We start from the raw sequence: 15,711 nt of genomic DNA, 5'->3' as shown, positions 1-15,711 counted from the left end.
ATGGGAAAATGTGATCCTCATACTAGTCTAGCAGAGGTGCTGGGCCAGTTCAGCATCTCTGAGCCAAATATTTGGGAGATTGTACAGCACAGTGTTCAGGGTAAGAGTTCCGGTGCCAGACAGTCTGGGTTCAAATCGCAACTCTTCCGTTAAGCACCTCTGTAACCTTGGATACAGTCACTTACCTACATCTCAGTGTCCTGTTTCACCAGGAGCATTATGATGATGGTGGTGATGATGATGATGATGATGGTATCTCCTTTATAGAGTAGTAGAAGGATTGAATGAGTTAAAATGCAAGTGTTTAAAACTGACACTCAATAAACATTAGCTATATTTTTCTATATGTCCCATGGGAAATGCAGCTCAAATTACTCTCTATTGCCTTCTAAAGATACATTCCAGTGGATAAGAGGAAAGGAGAGAAACTCTCAATGACTATGAAATAGAAAAAGGCTTTTTAAGATTGCCATAAAAAAGTTGGGAAAATAACTAACATCTTTATGACAGTCTATGACTTGTAACATGCTTTCATTTACTGCAGGGAACATGAAACACATAGGTCGCAAGTGCCCTCTGGGGAGACAGGGGAGGTTTGAAAGTAACCATTTTACAGATGAGAGGTAAAGCCATTTCCTGTGGGTCTTTGCAACTAGATAAAGGGAAGCTGCCAGACTGGAATAATGGTTTTCTGCCTGATATCCAGAGTGCAACATTGCCTTTTGATTAAAACAAGCACATAAGATACAAACAACAATCAAAAATCCGGTTCAACCCAAAGCTACTTCTAAGCTCTTCTAAGTTGTGCTAAGCACGAAAAACGGCACTATTCACTCTTCTTCCTTCTGTCTTTTCAACTTCCCCAGTGTGTTCAAGTTTCCAGGAACATTCCTATGGGAAAGGCATTTATTGGCCAGAGTTGGAGAGCAATAATGAGCAATTAAAAGTGGCTTTGGTGAAGGAAGCAAATTGAAGCCTGCAGTCTGCAGGGGAGAATACTATTTTCCTTCTGAAGAGGGCAGTATGCAACCAGGGCCAAGTCAGGTACTCATGGTTTCCTCTCAGGACTTGAAGACCAGCAGCAGTGCAGCCCTCAGAAGCCCAGGCATCTTGGGTTCCGAAGAGCTTATTCCTGAATGATGAACACACCTTTATAGATGAAACAGGATTCTTGAGGTTTGAGCACAGTTAACACACTGTCTCTTACCCAAGGGGCACAGTACAAACTGATGCTAAGGTGGTTATGCATGATGGATGGAAGAAACCCCAAGGATTTCTTTTTCTACACTCTCGTGCTTGTCTGCCCTCCCAAAGTGGCCTCTATGAAATTAAACAATAGCACAGCATCCCAGATGGTCTCTGATGTTTGCAGAAGACAGTGTTTCTTTTTCTACTAAGACTGCCTGTGCATCAGGGCTTCTGCTGTCTGAAGCAAAATACCTTCTTGAAAACATCCTTTGCACAGAAATAAAATGCTGGGAAGGGGGGAGGTTCTTAACTCCTGGGATGCATTTATCAAGCCAATCACAGTAATTATAATTAGAACACAAACTAAGTGAAAGCTGAGCATGAAATACATTTGCAGAAAACCTGAACCGCATACAATTAAGCCCTGCTTGGTGGCATTTTGAGGTATGCCATTAATACATTTTGAGGGTGGAGAAGATTGATTTTTTTCTTAAGTATCTTGGTCTAGTTGCATTAAAGGATTCAACGGCAGTTGAGAAGGAGGAATAAGGATACACACTATTAACTGCTAAACTTAAGAGGTGTAAGACAGACATCCAAGGGTAGCTTAACTGGTTATTTTAAAAAGTCTTCCTCAGATACCATATTAAATAGGTTCACTGGGCATTAATTTACCCTTGGCTTGTTTTAGGGAAGTGAAGAAGAAAATTGAAGATCTTTAGGGAAAATATAGCTTCAATTCCTACCCTCAGCTTGGGGAAGGCATTAAGCCAACAGTATTGAAAACCTTTCCACTGTTCCCCATTGTCCAGAGAAGGAAGTCCGTTTGCCTCAGGGGTTCTTCATCCAGGTGTCACATGTTCAGTAAGTCCTTACCGTATTCTCCTCCCCCAACCTGGGCTCCCGCAGCCAATACAACACTTATTAGACTGGTTTTTAAATTTACATATTTATGCAATCTCTCTGCCCTGGGAGACTGTGAGCTCCTTCAGGTCAGAGATTTTGTCTCTTTGACCTGGGTCTCCAGCAGCCAGCATATGACCCCGCACAGAATGGGTGCTTTGCAAATGTTGAATGAAGAGTGACTAAATGAATAAATAAATGAATAAATGAACGATCCATCCTTCTGGGTCCAGCCCAAACCTACTCCTCCAGGTAATAGACCATTTCTTCCTCTCCCAGAGAGAAGTCAGTTGGCTCTACAATGGCAATTCCAGGACAGTCTCAGGGAAAAATACATAGGAGAATAGCTTAGGAGAGGCAATTCAGGTTGGAAGGGATATGTGCCAGTTTTGTGTGTGTGTGTGTGTGTGTGTGTCTATGTAAGGGGGCGCTATGGAGCTCCTTAGAAAGTCCCCTTCGAATAAAAGCGCAGGGCTTTTACTTAGATTATATATATTTGAGGAAGTAGGTGGTGATGAGAGACTAGGACATGCTTTGGGGTATCTTCTCATTTTGTCTTGGGATGAGAGGGCATAGAATACCTTTTTCCACAACCTGCTTTATATATACATAGAGAGAGAGAGATGGAGGGAAAGGTAACTGTAGATCCACATGCAGTTCGAAGAAATAATACATAAACCTTCTATGTACTCTTCACTTGGTTTCCCTTTATATTCACAAGATCACAACCAGGACATTGACATTGATACAATCCACCCACCTTACTCAGATTTCACCAGTTTCACATGCACCCATTTGTGTGTGTGTGTGTGTCTGTGTGTGTGTGTGTATGGGTGTGCGCGCGTTGTGTGCACACTTTATGTCTCTGAAAACGGCTTTCCCTCGCACTGGAGGATGCGAAGGGGTCCAGTGTGATCGCTCTCCGCACAGCAGGTCTCCCAGTCTCCCGCAGACGCCAGTACGTGCTTGCATTCATCTCTTCTTGCACGCAGTAGGTGCCCAACGATCGTCCACATAAACACTTGAACTTGTAATGTCCGTGCGTGTGCAAGAAAGGAGCGCAACGTTTAAGGTAGAAAACCGAACCTGAAGCGTCCAGTATTTTAAATGCAAAAAGAAAAAAAAAGTTGGCTCTTTTCCCCCACAATTGTGAATTAGCTAGCTGGCTAATCGCTTCAAAACGATCCTGGTGCACATGCTGCGACCGCCGAGGAGCACTGTTTTTGAGTTCCCTCCCCCCTCTGCCCCCAGGGCTGGAGAACTGGGGGGGCTCCTCCAACCCCTACCCCCACTTTCACCCCTTTCTTCCCGGGGGCTGGACTGTTTCACCCCGTCTCCAGGCAACCGCCAGGCGCGCCAGGCGGGACGTCATTTCCTGAAGAGCCCGCGGGGGGACAGGGCGGGAGAGGGGGAGGGGCAAGGGGGCGGGACCAAGGCTGGGTTGGCGACAGCGACGGCGTCGGAACTAGCTGGAAGACTCGGCCCCGGGCGGCTCAACAGTTCGCAAAGTCCGGGCTTGCAGTCGTGCGGCTCCGTCTGCGCTCGGGCGGCGCAGGGGCGCGGGGGTCCCCGGGCTGCTGCATCCCGGGGCTCCCCGGACATGCCCCGCACCCCCTGCCGGACGCCCGCGCGGCTTCATCGGCTGTGACCCCGGGTGCTCTGGAACTAGAGCGACCCCCGCCCCAACTTTTGACTTTGGGGTCCCCCAGCCCAAGAGGAACTGGCGGCCCGGCTGGGGGAGCCCCGGGCATGGTGTGACGGGGCGGTCAGCTTTGCTGCGCCCCCACTCCAGCTACCCGTCGTCTCTGTGCCCTCCAGAATGTAGCTGCTTTTTCCGCGCCCCCCGGACTCCAGCCGCAGCCTCTGCAATCTCCGGGCTCCAGGACCCAACTCTTTGTCCCCCAAGACTCCGCTGTCGTCTTGGCGTCCCCCGGATTCCAGTTTCACGACCGCAGCCGTCTTCGCGCCCCCTAGGACTCTAGCAGCGGTCTCCGCAACCCCCAAGATCCAGCCTCTGTTCCCGTGCTCCCCAAACCCAGTCTCCAGCCGCCGTCTCCGCGTCTCCTGGGATCCAGCTCCGTTCCGCGTCCCCCCGAACCCAGACTCCAGCCTCGATCTCCGCGTTCCCCGGGATCCAGCTGTCTCGCCAGTGCCCGCGAGTGCAGCAGCACCCCACCGCGCGCCCCGCGTCCGGCCGGGCCTCGGCGGGGAGATGAACGCGCAGCTGGACGGCGTGTCGGTGAGCTCGTCCTCCACCGGCTCGCTGGGCTCGGCGGCCGGGGCGGGCGGCGGCGGGGGCGCGGGGCTGCGGCTGCTCTCTGCCAACGTGCGCCAGCTGCACCAGGCGCTGACCGCGCTGCTGAGCGAGGCGGAGCGGGAGCAGTTCACGCACTGCCTGAACGCTTACCACGCGCGCCGCAACGTCTTCGACCTGGTGCGCACCCTGCGAGTGCTGCTGGACAGCCCGGTCAAGCGGCGCCTGCTGCCCATGCTGCGTCTGGTCATCCCTCGCTCCGACCAGCTGCTCTTCGACCAGTACACGGCGGAGGGCCTCTACCTGCCCGCCACCACCCCCTACAGGCAGCCCTCCTGGGGCGGCCCCGACGGCGCGGGGCCCGGGGAGGTGCGCCTCGTGAGCCTGCGGCGCGCCAAGGCCCACGAGGGCTTAGGCTTCAGCATCCGCGGGGGCTCGGAGCACGGCGTGGGCATCTACGTGTCGCTGGTGGAGCCGGGCTCCCTGGCTGAGAAGGAAGGGCTTCGGGTTGGGGACCAGATTCTGCGCGTCAACGACAAATCCCTGGCCCGGGTGACCCATGCGGAGGCCGTCAAGGTAGGGCTGTGGTTTGGAGAGGAGTTCCTGGCAGAGTATAGGCAGAGTGGAGCAGCTTCTTCAGTAGCTCCGTGCTGTGTGTCCTTAGGCAAATGACTTGACCTTTCTGGGCTTCATTTTTCTTGACTTAAAAATAGTAACATCTAGTTTATGGAGCAAATAGGTGCCAGGCACTGGGAATATAGTGATTCACAAACAAAGACCTTGCCCTCCTGGGGCTTAAAGGCCAGTGCAGGAGATAGGTAATATCAAATATCAGGCCAAATAGATGATTAAAAAGTGTGAAAATGGCTGTGGATTCTTATGAGCATTAAAAGAGATAAAGACTTTGCTTGGCATATAGTTAGTAATCAGTAGGTCCCCCCCCCCCCAGCTGCTATTGTCATTGTCCTATAGGTTTTTGCCTCTGAAAGAAAGTTTTATTAGCTCTCAAGTGGCCTGTGGAGGCTGGGTGATCCACAAAGCTCTGGCCTGACCCTGCTGTGTTGTGGACCAGGCTCTATATTTTGGAAAAAGTCACTTGCCTTCTTAGAATAAGTCACTTGCCTTCTTAGAATCTCTTGTTCTGTACTTGGAAAATGGGACAACTGGACCAGATAGGTGGCCCCTAACCTTGTTGGAAATGAGGCTTCTGCCTGAATGTCAAAAATAAGTCCTCCCCAGCCACCCCGAGAGTATTTGCGCTTTTCGAGTCTGTTAATGGAGAAAAATAGCCTCCTGACAACAAGCTTCCAGGAATTTAATCAAGCTGTTTAAAGGAGTGTGCCGGCTTGCTAAATCTCACAGCCCAAGGCCACTGAAAACCAGTTGGAGTATGAGATGGGTGGTGTTTGGTTCCATGGGTGGATTCAAGGGCCCTTTGCAGGCACTTAGCCAGCCCACCCCTATGTGTGCAAGAAGTGAAGAGTTTGGGGGGAAAGGAACATCAGCACACCCCCTGCTTCTGCAGAGAAAGGCTTCTCAGGAGTTGGGGCTGACCTGTGACCCTGCCCCCACAAGCCTCTGCCTCCTGTTTTGAACTCCAGCGAGAGCTACTGGGAAGCTCCTAGGCAGCAGAGGCCCCTGGCTACTTCCTGTAAGCTATTCAGTGACCTGTGACCAGGTGAGTCTTGAGCCAACTCCCTGGCAGTGCACCTGGGACACCACCACCTAGTCTCTGTCTGACCTTGGCTTCCCTCCCTCATCTGTTTCCCAGCCCATCAACCCCCTTGGGCTTTCAAAGCTCCCTGTGGCTTTCAGAAACTTCTTTTCAGCTTCTGGAAATAGGCCGATGGTTTATATTGTTCCAAGGTACAGCGGGCAAAGTTCATTGTGAGTTTCCACGCAACAATTCTCCTCTCTGTCTCCTCTCCCCATATCAATCTTCCCCCTTTGTCTAGCATTCTGTATATTTATAAAGAAATAGTACATTAGCCTTGGCCCCAAAAGGTCTAGAGTTCCCAGATGATAAATTTATGCTCTAAAGATACTTGATTCAAATGGTCATTTGTAAATATGGATTCAATTTTAGTAGCAATTTCAAAAGACTTGGGTGACTTAATCATCACAAGTGGATAGGCTTTGGAAAGGCTGTCAGTTAACTCGGATGTTAAAAACACGACTTTCCCTTCATTCTGCCCCCCCACACTCAGCCCTGCCATAGGGATCCAGGAGCTTGGCTGTGAGTTCAGTTCACCAGCAGGGCCCCGCTTTCCCCATTTTGTTGATCACGTTCCACATCTTCCGTCTGCACCTCCCTGGACTACACGGTGGTGCCCTTAGGCTGTGACTCAGAGCAGCACCAGGTTTAACTCGTTCATTTACTCTGTTGCTTCCAGCGTAAAACCTGAACTCTCTATGACATAGTTTCTGAAGCCCGAGAATGAATACTTGCCGGCAGGGAGAGGTTGATAGGAGCAGCACTGTCCTTGAAGTGTGGGAGCCTGTGGCACAGGAGCCTGTGTGAGCTGAGCAGCCCTCGTCTCTGTCTCTGTCATTTTTCCAACGGTGGCAGCTGCTTAGACAGAATGAGCTCCTGCCTCAGGCTTGCCCCTCTTCCCGCCCCTGCCAGACACGTACCCTGCCTGGGATGGACCCTTTGGATCCTTCAGAAGCAACAGGCAGAAGGAATGCTGCTGCGGCGTGTCACATTAGCACTAGGGGGAAGGAGATAGACTGTAATTCAGTGGGTGGAATTTAAAACGGAGGAGGCGGAACTTAGTCCCTGGGGCCATGGCGGGGTTGCACGATGGGCAGATAGTTTCAGGGACAGTTTAAAAGGACGCCCGGAGAACTGTTGACACATTTCCACAAAATTAAGAGTGTTAAGTCCCTTAACTAAAATCCCAAAGGGGCCCCAGCTTCTCTACTGGGCACGAACTGCCTTTTCTCCACTGGGAGCCTCTCTTTGTCAGCTACAGTGCTGTAGGGCACCGTGTCAGGGATTTTTCTGGTAAAGATGCATTACCATTAACTAGGCTTGAGACTCTGTTCGATTTCACCCGTTTTCTGCATGCATCCTTTTTCTTTTCTAGGGTACCACATTACCTTTAGTAGAAGATGTATTATTGATCTTAAAAATCTTTATTTTTTTTTTTCTGTGACAGAAAGATGGGGAAAGGGTCCTCTGAGCATCCCAAAAGGAGAGATCAGTTGTGTATGTGTACTAAAAAGAAAATTAAATTAAATTTTAGTAATCAAGTTAATTAAGAGTTTATGAATAAGAGAGGGTTGCAGCTTTTTAAAGAGGGGATTGAGTAAAGTTGTCTCCATTTCTCTTTCTGACAAATCAAGAATCTGTCGTTACCCAAAGCAGTTCGATGAGGATTTTCAACTTCATCCATTGGGGCTGCCATCCCTCTCTTGAAACCCATTTGCTAAATCTGAAGTGACAGGTCCAGATAAGGCAAGCCATTTCCTATTTGCAATTAGGTTGAAATGTTTGATTTTTGAAAAATCTATCTCGAAAGAACAGGAGCCAAACTAATGATAATAAAAAAGTAGATCTTTCAAAGGTTTTCAGCCAGATATGGTTGATAAATTGGCCAAGGGGACCAGGGATGCTGCTTTAGACTCTGCTGTACACTTGCTGTGTGACCTTGGGCAAGTCACTGATCCTGTCTGTGTTCCAGGGTGGATGGGCCAGGGGCTGTCCAAGATCCCTTCCAGCTCAGACAGTCTGATTTGCTTGGTATCTGCGGCACAGAAAACATTTAGTATATCTAATCTGATATTTTCTTGTTCTTTTGAAATTGCTCTCATTTAAGGCAGAGTAAAGAAAGTTGGCTAAGGGATTGGGAGAAGAGAGTCTTGGCACTCCTGTGTAGCATCCTACCAAATCAGGAAATTGATGGGTTACGTGCTGTCCTGACAAGAGCTTGACTGCTGTCTCTTGACCCAAGAACACCAACTCTTGTGCTATTCCAGAGTTAATGAGAAAATGACAATAGGATTCTGGCACAAACAGCACCGCCCTGGGAGTGCTCAAAATCAAGTCCACTTACCCGTTTGCTTTCTGAGTCCCCTGGTTATGGGGGTAGCAGAACACAGTGTATACAGGTGCTGCTGGGGTGTGTGTGTGTGTGTGTGTGTGTATGCTTCATCTTGGTAAAAACTAAATGGCTTCCTTATGGTCTCAGCATCCCCATGGGTAAATCCAAGGAACATATTAGAATTTGAAATATCCCAGAAGTTAAAAACTGTTACTGGCCCTCTCATTTAATTAGAGTTATCACACCCTCCTTTCCTTTGCATAATAACCTGGGAAGAATCTGTCCGTGTTAATATGTCATTATATTTGGTCCAGCACGTTCTAAACGACATGATTGTCCTTTTCCCATTGTACATGGTTAGCTGAAGCCATTACAGATTATTACCACTTCCAACTTTGTATCTGAAATGTAGCTTCTCTCCCTGGTCTCGTTCCTGTATTCCAATTTGGAAACCACAGGCGTGCACAGACTTTTCTTTGGCCCTGCATTCATTCTTGGGTCCCGTGAGTCCTGCCAACAATGACATGTGGAAAGCTCACTATTCATAAGCCCTTTATTGAGTAGATTTTTGGTTGCTGCATACCAGGAATGTAATGCAGTATATTGAGTGGGTCCATTTCTTTAGTTTAATCTAATATATTTAGTTGACTCAAGCTGATACTCAAGGTTTTAGAAAATTGTGATGCTTATATAGGACAAAAACCTCTTTCAACTGGTTATTTCCTGTTCAAATCAAAGTAGCATTTTGTAGGGAAGAAGAGAATGCTTTTTTTTTTTTTTTTTTTTAAGAATCGATATTTTTATAGGAGAAGATTCTTGCCTCCTGACTTGAAGGTGGACATCAAAGAGATAGAGAATCACCCCAGCACTAGCGTCTTGTTTTTCTGTCATTCCCCTCTGGTGACAAACCCAGTGTTGTTTATTACTTGCCATAGATTCATCATTTGGATGGAGCTGCAAAGGTAAGTATGATCCTTTAACCCCTGACCACTTGGATCGTGTATATGTTGCTGCTTGTCACCTCCAGCTGCCACACGTGCAGTACACAGCCTCTTTGCACCTGTCAGTGCACGCAGCCCCTTGTGCGTGTGCCTGTCTGCTCGCGCTCAAGGCACATGTGCAGCTCCTCGGAGTCATAATCCCCCCTCCGTCCTGCAAAGGGCTTTGCACTGAAGCGAGCATTCATAGAGGATTAGGCTCCAACTGGCTTTCTAGTGAGATTCTTTTATGACCTGGAAGGGCAGCCTTTGGTCTCCACTGCTTGGGGACCCCAGACTAGTCCCTAGCCAGGACCAGAGAATCTGATTACAGGGAATGACATTAAATGGCTAGAGGTAGCTGGAGGCTGAAATACAAATCTTTCAAAATTGATTTTTTTCTTTTTTTTTTTTAAACCCCTAAACAGGAATTTGATATTAAGTCTGAGCTCACACAGCCTTCTAATTGCGCCCCAGGATCAGGGTGATTTTTAAGATTTCTGTGCTGCTGACATTTCCCTTTTATGTTTACAGCCTGGCAGGTGGAAAGGGTGCAGAGAGCAGGAATCAAACGTTCCCTTTATTCCTTTCCTGTGCATTCCCGGTGTCAGGTGCAGGAAGCAGCACCGTGAGGCTAGTGCATTTGTGATTTGGTTTTTTAAATAGACTTTTTATGTTTTGGAGCAATTTAGGTTCACAGCAAAATTGAGCAGAAGGTACAGAGATTTCGCATATACACTGGCCCCACGCTTGCATGGCCTCCCCGTTTTGAGCATCCCCCACCAGAGTGGTACGTCTGTTACAACTGATGAATCTACATCAACACATCCTGTCGCCCCCAGAGTCTGTAGTTTACATTGCACTTGCTTGTTAACTTTGCTTTACTAGACAACTATTGGGAAGACAGGAGGCTGACATTAGTGAGTGCCTACTATGTGTCAGGTACTTTGTCCTTCCTTTCCCATTTAATCTTCTCCAGGGAGGCAGGGAGGCGAAAAGGGTCATGGTCAAGGAGATGAAATTGATGAGCCAAGGTCATCATTGGGATTAGGAACCGAGTGGAACCCAGCCCTCCTGGAAGACAGTCCCCTGCTGGAGGGCAGGCAGATGACACATTTCTGTGCCTGACTTTTGGGGGCCCATTAAGAACCACCCAGAGACTTCATTTTACTAAGTGGGGGGTCTGAGACCTACTCGTCAAGGGGGAGTGGCATGTCTCAGCCCATCCCTCATCGGCTGGAGCCATTCGTCTGTACATCCTCTGAGCAGCGCTTGCCAGCCCGTGAGGCTGTGGCTGGGACCTGAAGTCAGAGATGAGCAGCACAGGGGCCCTCTCCTTGGCGAGTCATGGGGAGACAGAGACCCATCCATGGCCACAGGCCCCCAGCATTTTCAGTGCTGTGACATCCTCATGCCTCTGCATCCCTGCCACCCCCTCCAGAGCAGTACCACCGTCCCACCAGCCCCTTCATCCCTTTACCCGGCTTTAATTTGCTCCTGCTCACCTGTCACCGCTAAGAGGACGTATCGGTGTGTTTGTTTATCATCTGCCTCCCCCAGTACAAGTATGCTCCATGAGAACAAAGATTCTCCAATGACAAGTGGCTCATTCACATGTCCCCAGTACCCGGCACATAGTAGGTGCTTTGTTAAATAAATGAATATTTACCAAATGGATGGAATGATTTTGCTCCTAATCCAGCGCTGGTGAGTTCGGGATGCTCTGGCTCCTGAGGGTAAGATGTGAAGAAGATCTGAGGGTGGCAGCACAGTGTGCGCTGGGCAGAGCCATGGAGGAAGGCCGTAGGCTCTAGTGTGCACTTCACTACCAAGCTGGCTGTGTGGCCGTGGGCAGCTCACGTGACATCTCTGACCTCTGTCTTGGGAGCTGTGAAATGGTCATAGCCACCTCCCACCTGCCTCCTTCCCAGATGGCTGTGGGGATCAAATGACTTCCTAGGTGTGACAACATTTGAAACCTTTTGCTACTATTTTAGTGCAAAGCCTTTTTAAATATGTGGTCTGTGCCTGGTGGCAATAGCTTTTCCCATCCCCTGCAGCCCGGATCTACCCTATGAGACTCTTTCAGCTAGTTCATTTGTCACTTTGCTCTTAATTTTCAAACCCCATCCCCAGAAGTGGGTTATTTCAGCAGCCTGATTGTGTCTGTGATTCCAAAATAGAATCATTTATGCATTCTGAAGCAATCAATGAACCACTTTTGGGTGAGATACATCTTCTGTCTTTTTTTTTTTTTTTTTTAAACTGTTCAGGTTTCTAGAAGCCCCAATATTCTGGGTGAAGGCTGAGTCCCCAGCAATCACACATGTGTTTAAAGCTGCTTTATTCTCTACTGAGAATGCATAAATAGATTTAGCTTTTCTTCCTTTTCAGTCCCGGCACCTTTGCTTCCTTTCCCCTTTGAGAATTTGTGCTCCTGCTAAATTGGATGTGGCTTTGCTTCAGCTGGCAGCCACTTTGGTCGTGATTGTTTCTCTCTACCTGAATTTCCTAATATCAGCATCCTCCCGACTCTGAATGCAAAGCAAATACATCAGCCATCCATAAACAAATCCCCGAATGTCCTCTTTCTTGGACTCTAAAGCTCTAGGCTACAGGGAAGAACAGAGTAAAGTGACATCAAAAATGATGTTTTCACATACCAGGTGTTGGGGCCTTGGAGGTGGTAATTCCCAATGCTAGCTTGCCTGAGAACCAACATGCTCCCCAGGCGGGCCTTAACTACACTGAGGTTTACCTTCCTTTAGGATCCCCCACCCCCAACAACATTTGTCCACATAATGACTTGACCAGAGAGATGGACCCACCCTGTCCCTGTCCTTAGCTGTTTTGGAGCAAGATTCCAGATGTGCAAGGTCAACTGATATATTGGAAAATCCAAGAGATGAATTTTGGAGATGGACTAGGTTCATCTGGCGGTATTACTTGGCTGTGACCTTGGGCAGGTCCCTTTACCATTCTGTGACTCAGATATCCCCACCATCTAACCTGGCACACATGGGTTATGGTCACTGTTGCACATCAAAAGTCTGAAAAATATGGCAGTGGAGGTCCCACTGCAAACATTGTGATGAAAAACGTTATTGACTGCATTCACTTGGCTTTGAAAGTCCTCTGTTGTGCCTGCTTAGTTTTTTGTTTTTTAAAGTGCTGTTGGAAGAAAATACCTGGACTCGGGGCCCCTATGATCCATCATAGCTGTTTGAATTGCAGAGTCATTTACTAACTGTAGTCGATATTCCCACGTAGACAGAGTTTCTTTACAAGCATAATTGCTTCTATCTGGCTTTTGGCGTCTGCATTTTTGCTTTACAGCAGTAATAAAGCCCAGTGGTTGAAGGGAATCGTGTGTCCCCATATCTCTTCTGATTATCTGTGAGGCCTTAAAAAACGTGGGGAGGCAGAGAAGACAGATACAGGGCCCAGAGTGTGGCAGCATTGTCCCCTGCATCGGCCACATCCCTATCCTCAGCATCCATCCTGATGGGCTCCCCAGGGACCCTGATAGGGAGGGAGAGGAGGCGACTGTTCCCAGAGCCCATTAAAGCAATTAATGCAGGTGAAAGTGGTGCTTTGATACCGTGGGCTCCCACACTTAAAAAAAAAAAAACCAACTCTGTAATTTATTTGAACCAGATCTGAAATGGTGTGTTAAGCCTCATTAAGAGGTTTCTGATAAAGAAAAGAAAGCGGTCCAGCTTTCAGAAGGTAACCTCCAGTGTAGGTAGGGAAACGTCTGTTCCAAGTCGGGGGAGGGGTTTTCCTTCTGCCATTTCCATCCTCCTGTCCCCAGATGGAGGAATGGCATCCTTTGCCGTGCCTGGACCCGGTGTACCCTTTCTGTTTTCTCCATTTCTCTCCTTGTGCCTCCCTCTAGTCTCTCTTTGGGGAGCCCCAAACCTTTCCCAAATTTCCTCCAACTCTCTTGCGTCCTCCCCCTCCTCCTCTAGGAGTCCTTCCAATCTTGAGATTTTAAGTCTACTTCCAAGGTCAATATCCACGTACAGATCTTCCTCAAACTCCTTTCTCTCTTTCCCCGGATGTCTGCATCTCCACCCATCTGCTAGCCTTGCTGTCGCTGCACAGGATTTATGCATCCTTTTTAGTGTATGTATTCATTTTTTGTTTACATTTTCAGCTCTTCTCCAGTATTAGGAATCTTTATTTGCTCTGGAAGTCCTGGCTCATTTCCAGCCCTCTGATGGTGGCTTCTCCTCTCCCCCTCAAAACGTGGACTTTTCACAAGTCAGTGACCTTGGCCCGCTCTTCTCTGGTACCAGCCCTGAACAGGCTGGACTCTCCAGGCCTGACCTCTCCCCGGCACTTCTCAGACCGCGCTTCCCGCTGTCCCTGCCATCACTACCACCACCGCGGAACTGCAGCGCCCTGCTCACGCACCTGTCTGTGTCCCGCCTTGCTCATGTGTGCATGGGTCCATTCTCCATCCCGGCGGCAGGGTGCACACTCTAAATGTGTATCTGATCCAGCTGTGCCACACCTAGGACCCTGCCCTTGAGCTAGGAGCCTGCAGCACCTAGGACCCTGCCCGTGAGCTAGGAGCCTGCAGCACCTAGGACCCTGCCTGTGAGCTAGGAGCCTGCAGCACCTAGGACCCTGCCCTTGAGCTAGGAGCCTGCAGCACCTAGGACCCTGCCCGTGAGCTAGGAGCCTGCAGCACCTAGGACCCTGCCCTTGAGCTAGGAGCCTGCAGCACCTAGGACCCTGCCCGTGAGCTAGGAGCCTGCAGCACCTAGGACCCTGCCCGTGAGCTAGGAGCCTGCAGCGCAGAGGCCAAGCTCCTCAACTTGGCATTCAGGCTGCCGGTGATCTGATCCCTTTACCTGCAGACAATCCTTTTCTCCAGCTGTTTCCCAAATGGAGTCCACACTTGGCCAGACAAGCAGCCTGCCCTCCTCTGAAACAAGGCTTTGATTCTCTCCACCTTTTGATGCCCATAGCCCGTGAGGCCCAGCCTCGGTTCTAGCTTCCCGGCAGACCCGCCCACCCTGCCGCTGCCCCCATCTCCGGGAACCTTCTCCTCCTCCCCTGTCACTTCGGTCATGACACAGATAATCTATTTGCTGGTGTTTTCTTTTCTTTGTTGCTCAGTGAATGATGATGAACTTTGAAGGGAGGGCTTCCAACGAGCCAGACACTGTTCTCAGTGCTTTCTGTGCATAAACTCACTTACACCTCAAAACCACTCCATGAAGTTCAAGGCAGGTACCACTTTTTATGGCTTTGTTTTGCAAAATTGCCACAAACTCTTGCCTGTTGTCACAAAGGTGGAAAGTGGGAGAGCCAGGATTTAACCGAGGTTTTGTGGACCTGAGGGACTGTATCTTTACCCCAACAGTAGAGAGAGGTGACACCCCACAATGCCTGAGCCTGGGCTCTGAGGCCAGAGTTTCTGGGTTTCCAGACCTGGCTCTGCCGCTTTGTAGCTGTGGAGCCTTAAACAAGCTTCTTAACCTCTCTGATTCTCAGATTCCTCTTTAGTAAACTTATGATGTGAATAATAGTAAAATGGCAGGAAAATTACTTCACTCTTCAGATTTCCTGTCTCTAAAGTGGGAATAGAATGGTCATGCAAGTGATGAATGAAAGCGCTGGGCCCATCTATTAGTGTGAACATTTGATGATCGCCTGTGTGCAAACTGCCGTAGATGATGCTCCTCCTGGCACTGCAGAAAGTACAAAGAGAAACACACAGAAGATGCTTACAATACTTAGCACAATAATAAATATCACCGCCATGGGGAACCTGCTGTGTGACGTCACGAGCTCTTCGTGGGCTTTGTGTGTGTCCCCCACTGACTTCACCATAGCCCTGTGGGAGAGGAAACAGAACCGGAAGTGGAGGCGACACACCACGGGCACACAGACGGGATGATGGGACCAGGATTTCAACCCAGGTCTTCCTGCCTCCACTGCCACGGTTCTCACTGCTTCTAACAGAGAAGCAGGGTGTACGGCCCGGCGAGTTGCTGGCAGGAACAGAGATGTTCAGTAAGTGTACGTTCCTCCCAGAGTTTTTTCTTGTAGAAATGACTTTGCAGCCATTTGACAAGAAAACCCACGAGGAACCAGAAAACCCTGGCCCCGGCCACCCTGCCCTTTCCCAGGCACGCTCTGCGTTTTATTGACTGGCGATCAGGGACAGAGGTGGCATTGGGCTCTTTTTCCTTTTTCTTTTCCTTTTCCTTCTTTGTTATCTCTCTCAGCATGCCCTGACCTTTGTTGGGTTTTTATGTTGTGCATTTCCTGTGGAATACCCTGATAGTTAACTATGACCTCAGCTCAACCCCCGTTAGAATTAACT

General features: G+C 49.0%; 1 protein-coding gene across 2 annotated transcripts in view; it reads left to right on the top strand.

The window, feature by feature from the left end:
- Positions 1–3,850: 3,850 nt before the first annotated feature.
- WHRN (whirlin) overlaps positions 3,851–15,711 on the top strand; it is an 87,426-nt gene continuing 75,565 nt past the window's right edge. For both annotated transcript variants that reach the window (XM_069474582.1, XM_069474581.1), the window contains exon 1: positions 3,851–4,921. In XM_069474582.1, coding sequence (XP_069330683.1) covers positions 4,304–4,921 — 618 coding nt within the window. In that variant the 5' untranslated portion in view covers positions 3,851–4,303. The remainder of the gene's footprint in view (positions 4,922–15,711) is intronic.

The sequence above is a fragment of the Eulemur rufifrons genome, chromosome 7 (genome assembly GCF_041146395.1).
Source record: "Eulemur rufifrons isolate Redbay chromosome 7, OSU_ERuf_1, whole genome shotgun sequence".
NCBI lineage: Eukaryota > Metazoa > Chordata > Mammalia > Primates > Lemuridae > Eulemur > Eulemur rufifrons.
The sequence above is the reverse complement of the archived record's forward strand: the minus strand, read 5'-3'. Positions and strand labels throughout refer to the sequence as shown.